General features: G+C 30.7%; 3 protein-coding genes across 4 annotated transcripts; 1 reads left to right on the forward strand and 2 right to left on the reverse strand.

Annotated features, from left to right (window-relative positions):
- The first annotated feature begins 6,685 nt into the window (after positions 1-6,685).
- On the forward strand, positions 6,686-10,913 carry LOC114162101 (putative thiamine biosynthesis oxidoreductase ThiO). Its single transcript, XM_028045876.1, has 9 exons — positions 6,686-6,880; positions 6,989-7,046; positions 7,630-7,738; positions 7,866-8,004; positions 8,189-8,240; positions 8,332-8,478; positions 8,584-8,695; positions 10,175-10,301; positions 10,394-10,913. The coding sequence occupies exons 1-9, from the start codon at positions 6,735-6,737 to the stop codon at positions 10,863-10,865; spliced, it is 1,362 nt and encodes a 453-aa protein (XP_027901677.1). The 5' UTR covers positions 6,686-6,734; the 3' UTR covers positions 10,866-10,913.
- Positions 10,914-11,125: 212 nt separating this feature from the next.
- LOC114163849 (ATPase 8, plasma membrane-type-like) lies at positions 11,126-16,848 on the reverse strand. Of its 2 annotated transcripts, XR_003599431.1 has the most exons (14): positions 16,598-16,848; positions 16,295-16,513; positions 16,009-16,146; positions 15,628-15,942; positions 15,195-15,521; positions 14,928-15,047; positions 14,712-14,834; positions 14,523-14,627; positions 14,020-14,332; positions 13,336-13,850; positions 13,089-13,262; positions 12,798-12,988; positions 11,601-11,772; positions 11,126-11,319 (listed from the first exon to the last, which is right to left on the reverse strand). XR_003599431.1 is itself a non-coding variant. In XM_028048208.1 (12 exons), exons 1-12 carry the CDS (start codon positions 16,643-16,645, stop codon positions 12,803-12,805), a joined length of 2,583 nt encoding a protein of 860 aa, XP_027904009.1. In that variant the 5' UTR covers positions 16,646-16,848; the 3' UTR covers positions 12,660-12,802. The 2 variants fall into 2 exon arrangements, 1 of the variants encoding a protein (XP_027904009.1); XM_028048208.1 differs by lacking the exons at positions 11,126-11,319; positions 11,601-11,772 and having other exon boundaries at positions 12,660-12,988.
- Positions 16,849-20,161: 3,313 nt separating this feature from the next.
- LOC114163851 (60S ribosomal protein L39) lies at positions 20,162-20,916 on the reverse strand. The gene is made up of 3 exons (XM_028048210.1): positions 20,764-20,916; positions 20,580-20,683; positions 20,162-20,497 (listed from the first exon to the last, which is right to left on the reverse strand). The coding sequence occupies exons 1-3, from the start codon at positions 20,764-20,766 to the stop codon at positions 20,449-20,451; spliced, it is 156 nt and encodes a 51-aa protein (XP_027904011.1). The 5' UTR covers positions 20,767-20,916; the 3' UTR covers positions 20,162-20,448.
- Positions 20,917-22,903: the final 1,987 nt, after the last annotated feature.

Here is a 22,903-nt window from a genome sequence, read left to right on the forward strand (position 1 = left end):
AACGACATAAAATTGCCTCAATCGAAATTTTATCAAATTTATGCATAAAACTCGATATACACGTTATAGTCAATTATAAAAAATATTTTTTTCAAACTGTCCGATCAAACAATTCAATATTTAATACAAATGATTAAAAATTTAATCATTTATACTAAATCTCAAACGAGAACTAAGATTCGGTCAGTGTTATGCACTAAAATTATAATAATCTTCATATATAAAATAACAATGCAACAATAATATTAAACAATCAAATAAAAATAGAATTATTTCAACATGCAACATCTAATAATAAATATAAATTTCATTTCAAATTTTTCAAAATTTTCAAATATCATGAAATTTCAAACAAAAAGAAAAATGCCAAAAAAAAAAAAAAAAAACAATACACTCATACATGAACAAGAGCCAAAGTGCAAACAGAATGAAATGAAAAACTAACCTTGTAGCAAAAATAAGGATGCAGTTGGAGGAGGGTGGCCTTATACGGTCGTCGGCACCGGTAAACGAAAACTTGGTGGAATGGGTATGAAAACGTTGCATTTACATGAAATGAAGACGAAAACGAAAATCAATCGGTTCAAAATGCTTAAATCAATGTACAAACGAAAACCCAACAAGTTTAATGGTGGAAAACGAAGTCAAACTCACTTGCGAAGGTCGTCGTCACCGGTGAGGATGAAGGAGAAGCTCATGGGAATGAACAATGGACACTTTCTAGTTTGCGGGGACGACTTAAAATGCATTTTGACGTCAGAGCTCCCCTGGACCGAAGTTAAGTGACGTTAGGGCTTCTCTAACTCGATGTCCTTTGCAAAATAAAGTCGAGGCTTTTATGGGCCGAATTTAAGTAACGTCGGGACTTCTCTGGATCGATGCAAAATTTGTCAATTTATTTACGAAAATGTCATCGATCATTTTTTATGTTAGACTTCTTTTGAATAGATGATAAATGGATGACATTATAAGCCAATTTTTGTGTCGGTGTTGAAAAAGTTTAAAATGTCTATTTTACATTTTTAATTATCAAGATTGAAAATAAATTTTGAGTTATTCTAAATAAATTATTAATTCTGAAAATGTATTTTAAATTATATAATCTGTAGTGTACATTTTGTAATCTAAAGATACATTACAGATTTTTAAATTGCAAAATTAAAAAAAATGTAAAAATGATATAATTCAAAATATATTTTCAAATTACACAATAAAAATCTATAACCCATAACTAATTTAGATTTTCTCTACATGAAAATAGGTGAATAAAGTGTGTTTCTTTAGGAGTATGAGATGTGGAGATTGTGAAAATTACATCTTATTTTCTTCCCCTTCATTATCCTCATCTCTTTAAAGGATCGTTATTAATGGTGTGTTTATTTTCACTTCTTTACTATTCATAGGGATGGATTTGTGAGTAATTTCGTGTTCTTGATTTGCTGAATGTGGCAGTAAAGGAATCTACAATGAAAAGTTGAAAGAATAATTATTGCTGAATGCAGCAGGTAGTCATTTTTATATTAAACCTAAAAAGAATAATTATTGCTCTTGATTTATATAGGATGTTTTTAGTGAACTACCCTATAATTTTCTCTTAAAATTTGTTTGCAAGACATGAATGTTCTTTTGGTGGTGGTGGCTGGTCTTTTTAATGGTTTAATTTGGACTCGATTAGGTGCTGATAAAGTGTGAGGTGTGGAGTAAATAATAATAATAATAATAATAATAATAATAATTAATAATAATAATAATCATAATAATAATTGATAATATAATAATAACATTAATAATAAGGACAATTTTTTGATTTTATTTACTTATTAATTTTTTTAACCTTCAAATTTTTTGAAAGAAACTATCTAAATTTTACCTCCAACACTACTAGAAATTCTCATATTACATGAAAATTTTCTTACAAATTTGTTAAAAAAAATTGCAAAAAAAGATTTTTTTCTGCCATTTTTCTAAGAATTTTAAATTGGCAGGTAATTCCTTTGTGAGTAATCATTTTCTACAAAATTATAAAATTTGCAAGTATTTCCTACAAAATTTGTTGCTAAAAGTGTTTTATACAAAATGTTTTGCAAGAAAATACATAGTAATTTCTTGCAAATTTTTTTTCCAACAAAATTTGTAGGTATTTCCTATAAAAAAAATTTAAAAAAAAATTGACAAAAAATATGAGTTTTTGTAGTAGTGCAAATTCCTTAAAAAAATAACACAAATTAAGTTTTAAATTTACTAAAACACACTCTAACAAATTATCGGTGTAATTATACACTACCCTAAATCTGTTGGAACATAAAAGTTAAATAATTCGAAAACATTTTTTTTTTCATTTATTTATTGATAAACCGGTTCTTCTTATAATCTTATCTTTTTTATTTCAAAAATGGAAGTGAAATGTTGAGTGCAGTTCATGCATATTGTTTAACCAATAGAATGGAAGTAGTTCCCATTGATGAGATATAATTTGTCATCATAATAAAAGGTTTGAAATCACCGCATTCATTAAAAGTAAATGAATATTACGTAGTACTAATTAAATTTAATAAAATTCAATTAAACAATATATACGTTTTAAGGAGAAGTTAACTGAAATTATAACAAGGCAAGACCTAAGGAACTATTATACAACGATAACAAGCGAAGAAAAAAAAAACTATGATCAAGCTCAAATATATATATCTTTATCTTTTGCATTTTATTTCGATTTTTTTTTATTTTAACATCCGATACAACACTTTTTGTTAAGAAATGCCATAACTTTTATTTAAATGAAATAGTAGCCATAACATTTTATTTTCTATAAGGATAAGTGAAACATATATTATAAAGAGGTCTAGAAATCTATAAGTGAAAGAAGGCCCAAAGAGGACTTATATATATGCAAAGGACAATTGGCGGCGGGTCTTCAATGGAGTTGACCCAAAAATTTGAGTCATTACATTACATCGTGGTGAAAAAATTACCTTCATTTAAAATAATTAAAATTTAGGTTTGATATAAAAGAATTAAATCACCGGTTGTATAAAAATTCAACCAAAATCCAATCCAGTATCATTAACCAAATAATTTTATGAGCTAATTGTATTTTTAGTCTTACACTTTCTGTTGGAAGTCCCACGCTGATTAGAAATAAAACCATTTCATAGTACATAAGTGAGGTGCAAATCTTACTTTATAAGCTAGTTTTATGGAGTTGAGTTAGACTTAAAGCTTATTTTTAGCATGGACCATCCACCCATTTCTTGTGACATGAGAGAGTGTGTTGGAAATCTCACATCAACTAAAGATAAGATCAATTCGTAGTATATAATTTTTTTTAGATGTCGAACATGTAAACAAATTTCATAGTATATATTTATTCATTGTTTAAGTTTAAGGATTAAAATGTATCGAAGTTTCAAATAGAAACAAATTTCAATTTTTAATCAAAGTTCAAGGACTAAAAACATACTTAATCCTAATTTTATTGTCAATTTTGCGCATCATTCAAAACATTTACTTTTTTTCTAACTATATTCTCCATGTTACAATTTTAACACCCATTCCTTATATTAAGATTTCTTGAACAATCATGTATACTTTTATCACATAATAGAAGCATAGTTATACCAAATTATTTAACTTATCTTTTCTTTCATTTGTTGTTAATAAACTCAACCGAAGAAAGTTTATGGAGCATCAGAAAGATCGGACAATATGGAAGAGGCACAAAAGTTCTTAAAAACCCAACGTTCGAAGCCCCACAAAATAGAACAATCCCCCACCTTCATGAAAGATAAACTTGTTATACAAATATTTCCATTGTCAAAGATTAACTTTTTCATAGTTAAATTCTCTTTTATCGATATTCCACATGTTCCGGTAGAAGTTGGGAGTCTTAACGTTTGTTGACTTAAAGTTTATGATTACTTTTAGTTCAAAATCAATTATGTTCATTTGTGTTAATATTTTATTTATATGTAAATTAATTACAAATTATTTTCATTTTCTAAAATTGGAGACTATTTTAATTATAAAATTCAAAATCAAAATATTACAAAAATATTAACCAAAAGATTAGAAATATAATAACAAAAAAATTTCAAAGATAATAATCAAAAGATTATAAAGAATCTCGATCCCAAATTTTGGCTTCTCCTTTTTAATCTGCCTTCAAACATGTCTTATGTTGGTAATTGTCAACTTGACTCATAGACGGCGTAGTTAATACTATAAAATTGTTAATTGGTCCTCAAAATTCATACCTTTTATCTTGTTCGACCCAAATCTTAACTTATTTTGCTTGGTTTGTCTTAAAACCTTCCAAGCTTGATAACGGTTAAATTGATCCATGGATGACCTCCTGTGAAGCCCATAATATTGTTTAGTTGACCCAATTGATATGTATTGGTGTGTCCTTCTGTTATTTGTTATTGTATACTTTATTGTCAAATCTTTAATAAGTTAGACTTAAGAGAAGTTCGATCATAATTTGAAATGATCCTCGACAACGTTACACCACCTATTGATCTCGATGAGATTCAATAGTTGGTTGTTGTAAAAAAAAATTCTTCATCAAATTCAATAAATTAAGTTCTATTTAATTATATTTAGTGTTGATTCATGAAGTTTATAAAATAATTATTCTTCTATTTCAACATAACCTAAATATAAAAATAAAAGAATCACTAATTAAGAACTATAAGGTTGACTTAATAGTAAAAGTTAGAAAAGAGAATAAGAGAAGTTTAATTCAATTTTTCCACTAATATTTAGGAGTTAGAAAGTTGGTACAAGGATGTTTAAAGTGAAGATGAGAGAGATTTTGAATTTAACTTCGCCAATGATAACTTAAGGTTACAAACATGAATATATTTGACCCTGAACACCGTATCTCTAACTAGAATAAGAAAAAACTAAATATAAAAAAGTATATAACATATTTTATTCTTAACTATTTTAAATTATCTGTTTGTCTAATATTTATAATAATAATTTAATAATTTATTTATTTGTTTTTCACTTAACGGATATATATATATATATATATATATATATATATATATATATTAAATATTCAATGTATTAGATCAATCTTAATATCTTTTAAAATATGATGAATTGATATATTGATACATGTGAATACATCACTCACTTTGTTTTTCAATTTTATATTCCAATCACAGGAACAAAAGTATTAAATAAAAAATAAATATAAGAACATCATTGAATAAAAAAAGAATAAATGAAAAATAAAAGTTTTATTAAACTTAAATTAAAATAAAAATATTTTTTAACATAAATTTTACTTACACTTTTGAGTTTATGAAAAAAAAGTCTACAAATTAAAATATACAAATTTATAATTATTTCATAATAGTTAATTTTACCAAACTCTTTTATACCAGACTATTTAATTACGAGCTAGTTTTTTAACACTTTTAAACTACTTTTTAAGATAATTTTAAGAAGGTTTAATTATGTCTTTGGTACCCATTTTCGAGTCAAAATCTCAAAATGGTACCCATATTTTTAAAAGTCTCAAAATGGTCCCCTTTTTTGTTGAAACGTCTCACGTTTGCCCTTGCCGTTAAGTCAACGTTGACGCCGTTAGAAGGAGTGCCACGTGTCAGTTCCTCGACTTTTTGAATTTTTTTATTATTTTTTTTTGAATTTTTTTTTATTTTTAATTTTTTTTGAATTTTTTTAAAAAATTAAAAAAAAATTGCCACGTGTCAAGCTGTCATCGTGCCACGTGGCAGTGACAGTGACACGTGTCAGTATTACTCCACGTGTCATTTTCTTAGTCTCAATTTGGTCCCTTTATTTTAATTTGTCTCAATTTAGTCCCAATTTTTGTAAAAATTTGCAATTTTGTCCCTCTCCAAATTGAAATCAAATTTAATTTATGTATAAATGTACACAAATATTTCCATCAAAATTGATATTTCAAGTAAATATTTTTAACCAAATTAAGTTCATTTAATTAATATTTTACATTGAACTTTATTTAAAATGGTTTAAAAGTTGTTAATAGAAAATAATGTTAATAGAAAAAAATTCATAAATTACCTAGTTCATGTTACAATAAAACACATATAAATTTAAAATTTTAAAACAATTTTAAGTAAAGTTGAATGTGAAACATAATTTTAACTAAACTTAGCTATGTTAAAAATATATAATAAAAATATTAATTTGAATACAAATATCAAATTTAATAAAAATATTTGTATAACATTTATATAAAATTAAATTTTGTTTCAATTTGAAGGGGGACAAAATTGCTAATTTTTACAAAAATTGGGACTAAATTGAGACAAATTAAAATAAAGGGACCAAATTGAGACTAACAAAATGACACGTGGCGTAATACTGACACGTGTCACTGTCACTGCCACGTGGCACGATGACAGCTTGACATATGGCAATTTTTTTTAATTTTTTCAAAAAAATTCAAAAAAAAAATTAAAAATAAAAAAAATTTTTTAAAAAAATAATAAAAAAATTCAAAAAGTTGAGGAACTGACACGTGACACTCCTTCTAACGGCGTCAACGTTGACTTAACGGCAAGGGCAAACGTGAGACGTTTCAACAAAAAAAAGGACAAGTTTGAGACTTTTAAAAATATGGATACGAGATTTTGACTCGAAAATGGAACCAAAGACATAATTAAACCAAACCTTTTAAGAAAGATGCTTAAGATATATGCAGTTTGGCCTTGCATTCGAATTGCGGAGACAACATGAAGAACCTCAACGTGTGGCCGAACCCTAGTGGCAGGTTTTCCCCGTTCCGTTCGACATCTCCAACACTCAGCGTTATCCGTTTTGTTCCTCCTTCTCCTTCTTCCGTTCGGTGTCATAGTTCTCTAACTCACCACACTTTCAGGTACATTTTCTTGCTTCAGTTATCTCTTTCATCAATAACCACACACATCCATTTCCCTTTGTGAACATATTGGGTTAAAATATTGACTTGTAATTAGAATTTCCGCAGGTGTGCAGTGCTCGGTGCAGGATTCGCTGGCCTCTCTGTTGTTTGGCATCTGTTGAAGGTAGCCACTACAGACTGCTTAAATTTAAAACTTGATAAGCTTATGTGATTGAGGTCTTGAAATTAAGAACTTTATCTTATACATATTCTATTTCTTGACTATGTAATATTTCAATACTAACATCCATCTTTAGAGTACCATTTTCAATTTTTCAATAACTTCTCAGTTGTAAAAAAATTAAAGTGAAATAAAAATATAAAAATGCGGGTTCTTACCATTAGAATAAAACTATTAAATATAGTGTGAATTGGTTAAAAATGGTATAACATGATGATAATGAGACTCGTTTAGAATAAATTAAGACACCATATAATTTTCTTATAAGACACTTGCATTGTAGACGCATTAACATAACTTGGGACTTGTTTAAATAAAATTTTGATAATCACTTATGTGGTGAAAATGAAAAAAAGAAATTTTAAGTTTCTTTCTGATATTAGTTTTTCTAAAAGATAAATAGTTTTGTGGAACTTATTTTATTTTTCTTTCCTATTTTCTTATGGGAGAGGAGCTCATGGAGTCATAATTGTCCGTCAGTGGCTGATTTTTATTTCATTTTTTTTTGTTGAAATATAATTTGCAGCAAAGTCCTAAAGATTTGAATCTGAGAGTTGATATATACGATGAAGTGGGCATTGGGGGTGGTGCTTCTGGAATTTCCGGAGGTCTTCTTCACCCTTATTCCCCAAAAGGTTTCTCATTTTATTCTCGAACTGTCTTACTGTGGAGTGTGGATACAGTGGATTGTTGTTTTCCATGGTTCTGCTGTGTTATGATGTGGTGTCTGTGGAATCTTCTGATGGATGAATGGTAATGTAGTTAAGCTTCTCTGGGAGGGTGCACAGTGTTGGAAAGAGAGCATGGAGCTTTTGAGAGTTGCTGAAGAAGCTAGTGTCTCCAAAGATTACAGAACTGGAGAATCTGCTGAAGATATGGAAGCTTTTGTAGCTCATAAAAGGTTCTTTAGTTTTTTTTTTTTTCCTTTCAGCAACTGAATATTGTACCACACCACTTCCCCAATTCTTTCAAAGGACTGTATTCTTCTTTTGAATATTTCATTCTGCTCTGTTGTTTTTATACATTTTGCTCTCTCCATTCGAATCTTAAGTTGATTTACACTGCTGATGATCAGCTGACTTCAGGGGCATCTTAAGACCGGCAACAGTTATGAAGAACATGATCAAATTGAATGATGTAACCTCTCTCTCTGATTCAATAAATTTCAGAAATATTGGTTATTAGATTTAGGTTTCAGATATGAATGATGTAACCTTTATGTGATTAGAACGTCAAGACTTGTCTTCCTAGCTGCAGAGTACAAACACTTAACAATGTAGAGGCTCAAAGCCTTTTACCTGGTGTACATTTACCATTCAACACAGCTTTCTATATGCCTGAAGCTCTAAATATCAATTCTCGCCACTATCTTCAGGTTTGGATCACTAGTGCAAAACTTTTCGTTATTTAATGTGTATGTCTTGCATTTTTTTTTTCCGTTCTACAAGTTTATTTTCATCCATTTTGATAATTCTATCAGGCACTTTTCCGAGGATGTGAAATTTTGGTGAAAGAATCATCAACTCTTGATTCTTCACAGAAACAGCTTAGTTTGCACAAAAGATCTGTTGATAGGCTTTCTGAGTTTGAAGGTAATAATGCTTTGCTATTCTTATGGACTGTTGTAGTTTCATTCATTGTGCTGCTCTTTGCTTGTTAACTTGACAGTTTTGCAATTCCTGTCTGTCTCCTTTTTGCTTTTTTAAACTACGTGAATGGTACATTTATATTTAGCATTTTGTACAAGAAGATGTAGTTCAATAAATAATGAGTCGTTCTAAATGATATTGGATTCAGGACATTCCAAATATCTTTACTTCAACTAAGTCAAAAACTATATGAATTGGTAGTTAGGGACCTCATTAGCTTTGACTATAATGTGTAAACTAGTCAATACATAAGAAAAGAGGCTTAAAGGATAATTTTGTCTTAAATCTTTGTAAATGCTGAATCTCAAGTGCCTATAGCACGATAAAAGTCATGAAAGTTTAGGTAATTTAAAGTTATTGGATTTTATTTTATTTATTTATTTATTTTTTTTAATTTGGTAAGCCATCATTCCTCAGCCAGGAGATTGTGGCATCTAAACTTACCCTTGTCCTTTCACTTGTGATTGTTTTATAATTTCATTTAGTCGTACTGGTGTTGCATCCAAAAGGCATGGACTGATTTATTGCTATGATGTTTATCCGTTTAAAATGGGGTCAATTTCAATGATGTTCTTACCAGTGGCTTTGAAACACTTTTGTTTGCTTATTTTGTGATAGCTTTATCTTGTAAGTCACGACTGATATCAATAAAAAAAAGGATGAAAATACATGGAAAAGAAGTGGAATAGAGTCTATGATATTAGTCATAGTGGAGAGTCTGAGGATACAAGGCACAACAAAGATATAAATATAAAAATATCACAATAGCATAGAGACTAAACTCATCTAAATTTATACATATAAACACATATACATACACACATACATACATAAATATAAAGTCCAACATATAAAGTCTCCCACTGTCTATGGCCTGTCTCAATAAACCTTCCGGATTAAGGATCCTGCACATAATCATTAGTGGAAGAAAACAAACCTGTGTAACCAAAGTCACATAGTTGACCAATAAAGACAATTCAAAGTCAGATTAGGAGCATAGTAAACATCTGAAAAGGATAAAGTAGATGTGGAGACAAATCCAATACCTACTAATGATATTGAGAGTCATCCGCATTCATAACAAATATAGGTGAGACAAAATTTAAGAACACAAAAGTCATAGGTTCAAAATGAGGCACCGAAATCAATGATCTATTAGGAAGGACAAATACGTGACGAATAAGAGGAAGACAAAAAAGACCTTTTAAGGATAAGAGAGACATAACGTATGACTGAATAGCAAGAAACTTTTGAAATTGTTCTACAAGATCAGCTAATGGAATGTAGAGACTCTTCCTTTTCACCGGCCATATTTAAAATATGGCAATCGCATAAAAACTAAATTATCCAATAATAATGACCATACTTTTGGCAGAGCTTTTGATGGTTCAAAACTATGCTATAATATCTTTTATGTCTTAGGGGAATATGATGCAGTCATCGTATGCCTTGGCGCCAAGGTGAACATGCTCCCTGAGCTTTCTGGGAGGCTTCCTTTGAGGACATGTAGGGGTGTAATTGCACAACTGGAATTGCATGATGATATGAAGTAAGGTTTTAAAGTTCTATGTTGCAATGGTTTTGAGATTATTTCAATGTCATATCCCTTTTATTTGAGAATTTTCTGGCATTTTCTTTCAGAGGTTATCCCGAGAGGGCCCCCTCAATTTTATCAGATGCATGGATTGCCGTTCAGGGGCCTCATAGTCTGAATTTGGGCTCAACTTGGGAATGGAAATCGGTAAGTTCATCACCAAATGTTTCGAGCGATGAAGCTTCAAAAGCACTTCAAGAGCTTTTGCCAAAGGCATCTACCATTTATCCTGGAATAAAGGATTGGGTTTTCACTGGAGCAAGAGCTGGTCTGAGGGCAATGCCTCCACTCACCACCCTTGGATCACTTCCACTTTTGGGTTGTATTAATGATATAATAGGCAGAAATCACACTTGTAAGTATTGGTTATTTGGAGGGCTAGGTTCAAGAGGATTGCTATACCATGCTTGGCTAGGTAATTTGATGGCACAAGCTGTGCTTTCCTTTAATGAGGAAGTAATTCCATCTGAGTTGAGATCTTGGAAATCCATTGAACCAAAATGTAGCCTTCTGCTCTAACAATGTTCAATTTAAAGGAGAAATTTTGCAGAGATTTGAATCTTGTTATATTAGTATGTGATTCACAAGAGTTCATGTTATATTTCGGAGGATTTGCGTATATATTATGGATAAATTTTTAAGACAGTGAATATTCACACTTCAGGAGATTTATTTTATTGTGTTACCATCAGTTTTTTAACAGGAAGATCGGTTATGGGAGAAAAAGAAGGCGAAAGTAAGTTAGAGACGAGTGAAAGCATATTCATTCATTCCTCTTTTCTTTAAACTATATGATTACACCTTCACTAATGGCCTAAGTTTGCTTATCTTTTCGACAAAACATGAATCGGCTGATTTTTCATCCATAGAATTATTTTTACGCTGTGTAGTATTGTTGGATGCTATCAATGTCAAAACCTTTCAACTTCACAACCGATCCCATTTCTTCCTTGGGGTGTCTAGCTCTCTCAATCTGCAAAATTTTATAACATCAAATCAACATTACACTGTTGTAACCAACAGCCGAAGCATCACCACCAAATGTTAACTAACAGTAGAAAAAAAAATTCAAACTTTGACCCTCTTTTCAGACAAAAAATTTGACAACCCATTTTAATAATATAATACTATATATTAATGTTTTAAATTAAAAATAAAAATATAACTAAAATATTGATATTTTGGGTTTCAAAGAGGTATTTCTTTTGGGTGTTAATGCATCATTCTATTAAAGTTAAGTTTATGAAAGTTGACCTTGCTGCCTCGGAAGGTATTTGTGACTGGTAAGCAATTCCAGGGACTTGAAGACCGTGCATTGCTAGTTGGGCCACGGCCCATTGGGCTTCCCTTTTCGCCAATACCGTAATTCTTCTTGTTTATGATACACATTGATTGATGGTTGAGCAAAAAGAGAAGAAAGTTTACTCTATACAACAATTTTCAAAAACTAGTTTTTAGAGAATGACAATAGGAAAAAATAAAAATAAAACTGAACGTGTAAGAGAGAATGCGAGGAATAGAAAATTGGAAGATAAAAATAAAAATTAGATCTCTACATTTTGTTTAAAAATTATAGGTCTGATAGTGTTTTTTGTTTTTATTATTAGGATGATTTTTTTAATTTAATTTCACTATTTTAAATATTTTTAATCTGCTGTTATTTTCCTTAGAAGTTAGTTAGTATAGTCTTTTTTTTATAAATTGATATTAACAATTATAGCATGTCATATGAATAACGAATAATATATTTTCGATCAAAGTTGATTTCTTAATAGAATAATACATAGTATGAATCACGAATGGCAAATATCATTCATAAATTTATTGAACGATTACATTAGCTATTGTTAAAAATAAAATTATACTAAATCAATAACATTTAAAATAATGAAACAAAATTAAAAAAAATTATAGACAAATAAAACTATTAAACCAAAATTACAAAAATAAAAATAAAAGTGTTTTAAAAAAATATTGTTAACAAATCACCAAAATAAAAAAAGAATATAAAGTTTTCAAACTAAATAGTGACATTTCTTTTAATCAACTTTAAACTAAACAGGAAAATTATACATTTTGGTAAAGAGGGAAACAAGAGGATATGGTATGAATTTTGGCAAGGAGAAGAAGATGAAAGAAAAAGACAGAGAAAGAGATAAAGGTGGTAAGTAGCATGCGATAGAAGGTGAATATAAAAATAAGAAGAAAAAGAAAGGTAAAAATAGATGATATAAGAGAGTTATGAAGTGAATGAAGCAAAAGAACAGACAGAGATGGGTTGGGTTTTCCGAAATATAAAATAATGTTTATTAAGATGTTGTTCTGGATAAAAAAAATGAGGTTGACATGTCACCATTGAAGTGGAGAACCTGATGCATTACAGGTTTTTCTCCGAAAAAATGTCATAAATGAAAAAACAAAAAAATAGAGAATGAGGTAATGATGCAATACTTGTGCTAAGGCTTGTCTGGGAGCGTGGTGTCGCAAGCACTGCCTAGCCCCATGCGGATGAGAAATTTGAGGATGTCAAGAGGAATGTAGGTGATGATACTGTAGATCCAGATTACTCCAGCCCATTCCCACCCAATTCCATGGATTTTCGCAAAGTCCCAATGTGCATACACAGCAATCGCAGAGGCCACCTAATTCAGTTCAACTCTTTCCTTGTTAAAACCACTTCCATTTCATCGTTCAAAACTCAAACACACAAAAAAAAAAAAAGTTTTGCAGAAAGAAACTAACCAGTTGGGCACAAATGAATGCAACAATGAGCATCACGCCAGGACACTCGAGATATGACCAGCCCCTTGATCTGGTCACAAAGATGAGTGCCTGACTAATGATGCTCACTTGAAGGTAGAGAGCAGAGTTAAGCTGCTCCTCACTTTCTGCAATTGGACTCACTTTAAAGACATCCTGAAAGAACAGAAAACACACTGATATGATATATGGTTATAATTATGGAGATGGAAGTGGAAGTGTTACTTACGGTGAAGAAATGAGTGTCATGAACAAGGTAGAAGAAGACTGCGGTCATGATGGCCATGTATGCTCCAAGAACGATTCCGGTGGCAAAGATTTCGTTGAGTTTCCATGAATCAGGCAAAGGAGATGGTTTGACCCTGTCTTTTGATATGGTCATGATGGTTCCGTCGTTCAAGATGGCTATGATGAGAACCATGAAGGGAGCGAAGTCGAACTTCCATATTAAAGCAACAAGCAAGAACCCAAACACAACGCGGATTGTGATGGAAACAGCGTAGATTGTGTAGTTCTTCATCCTCTGGAAAATGGCCCTGCTTGTCAACACAGCACACACAATCACACTGAGTCCAGGTTCGGTCAGAACAATATCAGAGGCACTCCTTGCTGCGTCAGTTGCATCATCCACCGCAATGCCGATATCTGCTTTCTTCAGTGCTGGTGCATCGTTCACACCATCTCCGGTCATGCCACAAATGTGCTTTCTGTCCTGCAACCTCTTTACAATCTCGTACTTGTGCTCTGCACATATCAATGCAAAGATTAAATTCTTTAAATTCTGGTTGCAAAATCATTGTTTTATGAAGTCTACCAATAATCATCTATGATTGTATTTGCCTTCCAACTGTTTGAGAAAAATGGCTGCTGCATAACGATAATTTAGAAGCTCGGTACAATGTTAAGTCCTTACCAGGGAAGACTCCGGCAAATCCGTCAGCCTTCTCAATGAGATCATCAACTGTGATTGTAGAAAGGGATCCATCCGTGGAATCACCACCAAGGAGGGAAGATGAAGGGTACATGTTGGTGCCCATTCCAAGTCTGCGAGCGGTTTCTTTGCCAATTGCAAGTTGGTCTCCGGTGATCATTTTAACATTCACTCCAAGTTCAATAGCCCGACGAATGGTCTCAGCACTATCATGCCTTGGAGGATCAAAGAGAGGTAGGAGACCCAAAAACTCCCATGCATCTCCAGCACTCTCCTTCGTCTTCTCTGGAATACTCTGCCAACAATTATAGTGCACTTCATTTGTTATAAGAATAAATCCTAAACTCTAAACCAAATTTTATGAACTAATAACCGAGATTCTATCCTCACATAAAAAAGGCTAATCAGATTCAGTTACTGTTTTGTGAAGATTGATGGAAACTGTATAATAATCTTTATCTTTTCATGTTTACACCTTCACTCACCTGGCGAGCAACACCCAAGGAACGCAGACCCCGATCAGCATATTCATCAATAACCTTGTGTGCCCTTTTCAGGGTCTCTCCTTTGAGGCCACAAAGTTCAATGATCTGATACACATAAATGAGTAATCAGATAACATTGTAATTTTAAGAACAAATATTGGACTGCAATTCACATATGCAGAGTCTTACTTGCTCAGGAGCACCTTTGCTGCTTCTGTGCCAGTCACCATTGCCGTCAATGAAGGTAATAGCAGTGCGCTTGTCCACAGGATTAAAAGGCAAGAAATGCACCTCGGTGATTCCTGCTCTTGCCTGAGATGTCAAAACAGAACCCAATTACAATGTTAAGCCACTTAGTTTGCTTTCATTTCATGTTAACATAAAAAAGAGTGTGAATCATAATACCTCCTTAGGGTCACTTAACATTCCCACAATCGATGAATCAATGGCATCCTGGTTTTCAGTTCTGGAAGCTCTGGCTGCATGTAGGACAAGGGTGTCCTTGTCCATGCCCTTGGGGAACACCTATATTGCAAGCAATATTGTTGTTATATAAGCACAAGATACCTCTGGTCTTCAACCATTGAGCGCAGGAATAAGAAAAGAAAAGCATGCATCTCAGAAAATTTGAGTATGAAACTTGGCAATGATCGGTATTATCTAGTGACTAACCTCAATCAAGTTCTTGTCCACAGTAAGCTTATTGAGGGTGAGAGTTCCAGTTTTGTCACTGCAGAGAACATCCATCCCTGCCATTTCTTCAATGGCTGTCATTCTCTTGGTGATGGCTCCTTGTTCGGACAAACGGTGAGACCCAATTGCCATGGTAACTGACAAGACAGTAGGCATGGCAATTGGGATACCACCAATGAGAAGCACCAATAAGTTATCAATTCCATCTCTGTAAGACCTATGCTGGATGGGGTACATCACAATGATCTCTATCACCATGCCCACAGCAATTGAGCAGATACAAAAGTTACCAATAGATGTCAACACCTAATTCAAGCAATTACATCAAATCCTAAATATTAGTCCAAATTTGGATCATGCTCAAAGATGAACTCGTTCTTTAGATCTTAAGCTTAAAGATATGATATGATACCTGTTGAAAGTGACCGACATTGTTGGTGCTGTCTACAAGATGAGCAGCCTTGCCAAAGAAGGTGTTGATACCGGTGGCAATGACAACAGCTTCAATTTCACCTTGTTTGCAGGTGGAACCAGAGAAGACTCCATCACCAGGGTTCCTTGTGACTGGCAAGGATTCACCAGTGAGAGCAGCCTGGTCAATTTTGAGAGGATCTCCCTCCAAGAGACGGGCATCAGCAGGGACAATATCTCCCAACTTGATGCTAATCACATCTCCAGGTACCAAAATTGATGCATCTTCTTCTCCCCATTTTCCATTCCTCAACACCTACACAACAATGATGAATGCTTGCTTCTGAATCTAATTCAACCTTACAAACAAATGTGCTGTTACCTTGGTTTTGGGTGCAAGACCAGCCATCAAAGCAGCTGCAGCATTGCCTGCATTGTTTTCCTCGATGAAACTGATGGTTGAGTTCACGATAAGTAAAACTACAATACCAGTGAAATCTTGCCAATCCGGTGGCTTGCCCTGTCACATTTAACAGTTTTTGTTGGAGAATACAAAGCACAGACACATGAATGCATAGTTTTCTGACAAGGGTGTGACATAATGACGATTGTTTTCATTTTCCAAAATTGACTACAGAAGAGAATAAACTCCAGAGAATTGTAATTACCCCTCCATTGGCCAATACAATGGCCATGATAGCTGCACACTCCATAACCCATGATAGAGGATTCCACATGAAACCCAAAAACTTTAGGACCTTGCACTCCTTTTTCTCTTCTAATTTATTGTAGCCAAAAATCTGGAGCCTCTTCTCTCCTTCTGCAGATGTTAGACCCTGTCTGGTACATTTCAGCTGCACAAAGACCTCTTCAACCGGGATCTTTTCCTACAGTGACAACGAAAAGGAAGAACATTTAATACAAACAAAGTGTGATGTGTCTGTTATCATGCTAGGTATTCTTATACTCACAAGATCAACATTCTTCTTGAGATCCTCAAACGAGATATCAGAGGCCATGATGAAAGAAAGAAAGCCTTTTAAACAAAATTGGCTTCTTTCTTTCTTATTTAATTTTTTTTTTTAATTTTTTATCTGTCTTCTTTAGCCGCTCTCAGTCCCCTATCTAGCTAGCCATAGGCAGGTAGAAAGAAACTGTGAACGAAGAAGCCAGACAGAACAAAAGAGAGATGCTTTAAATATATATGTAAGCTACCCCAAGGTGAGACAGCAACCGTTGCCATGGTTTCCCTTTCCTTTTATACGGTAATGTCCCAGACACAACACACAGGTACTTGTGATTCTCCGTGTAATGCTACAATCCTTCACCACTTGCATGCACGTGTTACTCCGACTTTGTTTCTCATCAGTTCCTTGCTTCTTGTGGCTCACCAGTATTCTCGATATTCTTAGGCTCTTCAAAATTTCGACATCACTAACCATCTCATGTTCACCCATAATTTTGGAAGAAACGCCACATTTCTAATACGTGTAATTTCGACATGGCTTTCATCTCACCGTTAACTAAAATCTTTGTTTCATTCATTTTTTATTCCCCAATCACTATTGCCTTATTTGTTGTAAAGATCACAAATTTTGTTGGAATCACGAAAATATATATATATATATATATATATATATATATATATATATATATTATTTTATAGAAAATGTATTACGACTCTCTAAAGCCATAGTCTCTGGTTACATCAAGTTTTACTTGAGCTAATGTAACCATAAACGCTTAGAAAGTCATGTTTGCTTCCTGAAAGATGTTAGAATGAGCTTTCTCCCAACTACTGAAACTCAATCATACAAATAAGGAAAATTATTACTGTATACTCTCTCATGTGTTTTCATTTTGGAATAAAATGTAAAATTCAATGCAAACAACTTAATGAAAATTAGGAATCGTATTATAATTTCATATAAAAGGATAAACATGCTAATTCAGATTAAATTAATATTATAAATATCAAATAATAATAACAACATTCGTTTAAATAAATTTTTTTACAAATTCTTACTTATTACGTCAAGTATAAATTTTAATTAAATATATCATTAACTTCCTGGTTAATTTTAGAACTTTTAATTACAATTGTAGACCAACTCGGCAACCAAACATGATTTAAGTTTATAATTCTTAATACGGGACTCTCCCTATAAAGTTTCATATTAAAAGATATAATAACAAATAAATATAAACATGTTGGTCAAATGATTTTGAAAATGCAAGGGAAAGTTGAAATAAAAAAATAAATTAAATGGTGTTATGTTAGTTGTGTGCTAATTTAATTATCCATGATTTACCATTCAAATTTGTTGTGTATCAAGATTTGAATAAATTATTTACATTCCAATATGACTTTAATTTATAGGAATATTATTATGAGTACCATATTGAGAATATTTATGATAAAAAAGAATAAGGTCAAGGAAGAGTTGAATATCATTACTAGTAATATTTGAATAACTTATTATTATGGACATCTTACACTATCTAGAATTATATAAGTTTGACAACACATTACACTAATTCAAATCAGAAGTTAACTATCAAGATTATTAACTTTTTTCCATACCTCTATTGGATTTAAGTAATCTAAGAAGATAAATGCATTTTGTGTGATTGGGGAGTTAAGAAAAACAAAAAGCTATATCCGTTTAAATAATGCTTCTAGCATTGTTGCAAAAGATTTTAAAAGGTAAGTTTATTTTTGTAAAATTTGTTGATTTGTGATGGTGAGCCTTTTAATGTTTATTGTTGTGAACACAATTTAAATTTGAGAGTAGAATACTAAATATGCTATAGATTTTGAGAGTAGAATAACTAAATCTAAACAATGCTTTCAAAAAAAAAAAAATTAGACATTGATGCATGAAGTTAGTTGTGTCTAAATGTTTCTTCATGGTGGAAGTTTACTTATTTGATGTTTCAAAGTATTATTAAATATCCATGAGTTTATGGGAATTTAATGTACTTATGAAGTTACAAGTATATTCCTTTTTGAGGAAAGAATAAAAAAGAGTAAAAAAAATTAGTATTTTTTTCGTTGAGTCTATAATCACATTGTTTGATAAATTCAACTATTTATATGCTTGATCAAATACATTTAAAGATCTATTGAAGACACTTGAAGAATTACTTTGAATCTTGAAGATGTAAAGTGTTTTTATTTAATTTAGAATGGATAAAATGATGATTGTAAATTTTATATAGTTTAATTTGATGTAGTAATGTTTTTAGTAAGCTTTCTCGAATAACAAAGAGTTATTCTTAATAGTAAATATCATTCTAATTCACTAAAATGTGTTTTTAATCAAATAAAATATTCTTAGTTAGATTGGTAGGACTCCAAGAAACATTTTAATTAGTTGAAGTATCAAAGTAATAAATAAAAAAAATAACTTTAAGTAATTATGATCTTCATATATGAATCTATTAAAATCACTTAATATCAAGTTTATGCTTTGATCTTCATATTTTAATCATTTAAATAGAGCTTTTAATCAATTAAAAAACTATTTAATGTTTCGTTCGTCCTTTAAATTCTTCTATTTTATGAAATTTTAATCTATTAAAACTTTGAATAATTCTTTTAGGACGTTATTTTAGTCCATTAAAAAAAATAATTGAGTAAAATACTCAAACTTCGATCCTATATATTTCTGTATCTTCATGGCCGAAAGAGATACACTAATCAATTAACATTTTTTAATAGTTTTCTTTAAGCAAAACATGATCAATATTCTTATTAAAGAACTTGAAGGATCTTACTAATAATGTTATATGGTAGCTTAGATAGAATTTGTAAATTGATATTAAGCATACTCAAGCAATTAATTATTATTTCTGCGTCACATAATTAATTTAGCTCAAACAATAAATTATTACTTTCTTCGTAGCGATACCCACTCATGTAGTAGGGTTTAAGACTTTAATTAGAACTTTAATTTTCAGTATTAAATTTATTTTGTGAATAAATAATTAAAAGAAATATTAAAATAATAAATAAAATTAATTAACTTAAATTTTAATAACACCTAAAACATTTTATTTTATACATTATTCTTTTAAAACGTAACCTTTTTATAATTAAAAATTATAACAATTAATTATTTAATTTTAATTAAATGTTTGAATTTTTATATTCTACTAAATTTGATTATTATTAAACTTTTATTATATAAATGTATAACCCACCCTTGTTCAATCACACCTGATAAAAACTTCCCCCTCCCTTCATCTCAATTAAAAGAAACTTAATTTTCACTCTCTTCCTCTTTATTTTCATTCTTTTCAACTCTCAAATCCATACCCTGAGCCAAAACAAACCCTAAGAAAATTTTCAATTCAACTTTTTCCAATGGAAATGAATCTTTCCATTCTCATGACAACCGAATATGGAGAGCATATACAATAAGAATCTTCAACAACTGTAGATGAAAAAAAAACGTAAAACATTACCCGAAACATGTCTAACTGTTTAAATAAACTACTGCATATCTTTCTTTCTTTGTTTAACTGGAAATATCTCCAAAGTATAAATTCCATCAATCACCATTCAAGAATTCCAGAAAATTAAATTTCGAAATATGAAAGAAAAAGATACAGAAAACATCGAAATCAAAAAACAGAAAACTAAAGTTTCAAATTAACAGCAAGAAATACCAAAAAGAACACAAAAACTAGGGTTGTGGAAACACTCTACAATGACCCCTCTGTGTGACCACATGACCAAAGCTACATCATTCCCACATCCCCTGCAACATTCTAGAAAACAAAACTAGGAATCTCGAGTCGCAGGTTTACATCGACCTTAAAATCCAAGTTTAGTGCGGCGCCAGTGCCTGCGCTTAGCATTGTACCTGGCCAGACACAATCACAAAAACTTGGTGAGAGAAAGTCACAAAACTTCTAGAACAAGTTAATGATTGAGGTTGTTGAAACCTGATGGTGTTATCGGTCCTCATGCGGATCCAGTAAGGGATGGGTCTGTTCTGCCTCATCTTCTTCGCTAGCTTCTTCTTGATCCTGAAAGTTTTGTGGGAAGGCTACAAAAAATTCCGGCACATGTCAGCATGAAGGATTGTTGCAATTAGCATAAACAGAAAAGACTGAGATTCTTTCTCACCATTTTCTCTGCCGATTGTCGACCACGCTGCGCAGTAAAACCAGGTTCCACAGCTTCTGAGCCAAACCCTGGTTCTTGAAGCAACTAAAACACAAATTGGACCGGGTTCTGTGATTTTGTTGCTCGAAGCCCACTAATTGGGCTAAAATAAACCCATTATTGACATCGGGAACTTAATAAAGGATTGAGAAGGCAGTTGCTTCATGTAATTTTTTATTTTCCATATACACCTCCCTTCCCCTATTAGTTATTTTTATATTTTATTGAGATTAAGTTTTATGCTCTTCATAAATTTTGTTATTTTCAATTAGTTCTTACTAAAATAGTTATGAAGGTCTATTAAATATTTTAAATTTTTATATTTTAATTGAGAATATTTATTATTTATTGTTGTTATATGTTATTTTATATTTTTTTGTTATAATTTTACTAATTTATGATTTTATTATTTTATGATGATTTTATAATTTTATTAAATTTATAAATTTATTTGTTTTATTAATTTTTTTATTTTACAAAGTTATAATTGTATAATTTATAACTTTTCTTTTCCTTTAATAGTCGATATAAATAAATCCCCAATCACGCTACATGACAAGAAAAAATTTCAACCACCTCTTTATCTTAGAACCGTAAAGAAGATTGAGAAAAGATTCAGGTGCCTTCAACGACGTCATTGCAAAAGTCAATCACAAGAAAAATCGTGGATGAATAATGTGATTTTCTTTATGGTGTGAAAAATTATGTAAAAGAATTGAACACATCTCACATGTCCGTAAAAAAAATGAAAGGCGAGTTATGATATTAAGCTTATTGGTCTGTATAAAAAAAATAAATTTATATTTGTGTAGATCAGTTACTTTTCTTCTAAACTTCTGTATGAACGTTCCAAATTCTTGTATGACTAGAAAAAATAAATATTATGTATTTTTGAATGTGCTAAAATTTGGAGAATACATCGTGTACATCAAAATACGAATATGAATATGATGAAAATGTTGAAAAATCAATTATCATTCAACTCTCCAAAGTCTTTGCTTAATTTTGTGAAGTTGTTAAAGTTTTCCAATTTGTTAAACATTGAAAACTTTATGATAAGAATTTTTTTAAACAAAAAGAAAATGGGTTAGCCCACACTTATGCAGGACGAATCAGACTTTTCAGTTCATGTTAAAAATGTGAAACAGACCAATTTAACTCACATTTTGTAAGCCAAGTGCAAACCCAATCTTAGTGGATAAGACCAGTAGTCTATATTGTCACCTCTAATTAAGGTGTTGAAACAAAACTCGAAAGCTACAAAGCAATAACAATTTAGTTATCACCTACTCTTTAGGAAATGATTATTTAATGGTTTTAACAGATGCCATTGTCTTTAAACAATTTTAAGTAACACTTTTACGAATGTGATATATTCTTCAAAGTTGCATCTTTAGACAACACTTGTAATAATTTAAAAATGCAGCTTATTTGTTTAGAGTACATTTATAACAAGAAAAGTTCCTAAACCATTAAACCTCTATTTATTCTTGTTGTATTAAAGATAACATGAGTACAATTCATAATATTTAGAAATGTAATTAAATGTACAATCACCATAATAAATATGTGAAAAATATAATTATGCAATTAAAAATATTAAAAACAAACTTAATATCACCTGGTACACTTCCAAATATATATATATATATATATATATATATATATATATATATATATATATTAATTAGTTATTACATTATCTATTTTAAACTAACTATATTATTAAATCAGACTATCAATTTTTATAATATGATATAACTATTGTTACTACTAATAAAATTTTCTAAAATAATTTTAAATAAAATATGCCATTTAATTGTTGATTATAAAGTTATTTAAAATTAATTAATAAAAAAATTTGGAATTTCGTAAAATTTGATGAAATAAATTTTTTTCATAATAAAATATGACATATTTTGTGATATTTTTAATTATAAAAATGTTATAAATAATGATAACTTTTTGTTACAATTTTCAACACAAAAAATAAAACTAAATGAAAGGAAGAATATAAAAAGATGATATTTTTTCTACCAAATATTGTTAAGTTTATTTAACGTTTGAAACACATTTTTCGAGTTAATATTAAAGTAAAAAG

This window comes from Vigna unguiculata, chromosome 9 (genome assembly GCF_004118075.2).
Source record: "Vigna unguiculata cultivar IT97K-499-35 chromosome 9, ASM411807v1, whole genome shotgun sequence".
NCBI lineage: Eukaryota > Viridiplantae > Streptophyta > Magnoliopsida > Fabales > Fabaceae > Vigna > Vigna unguiculata.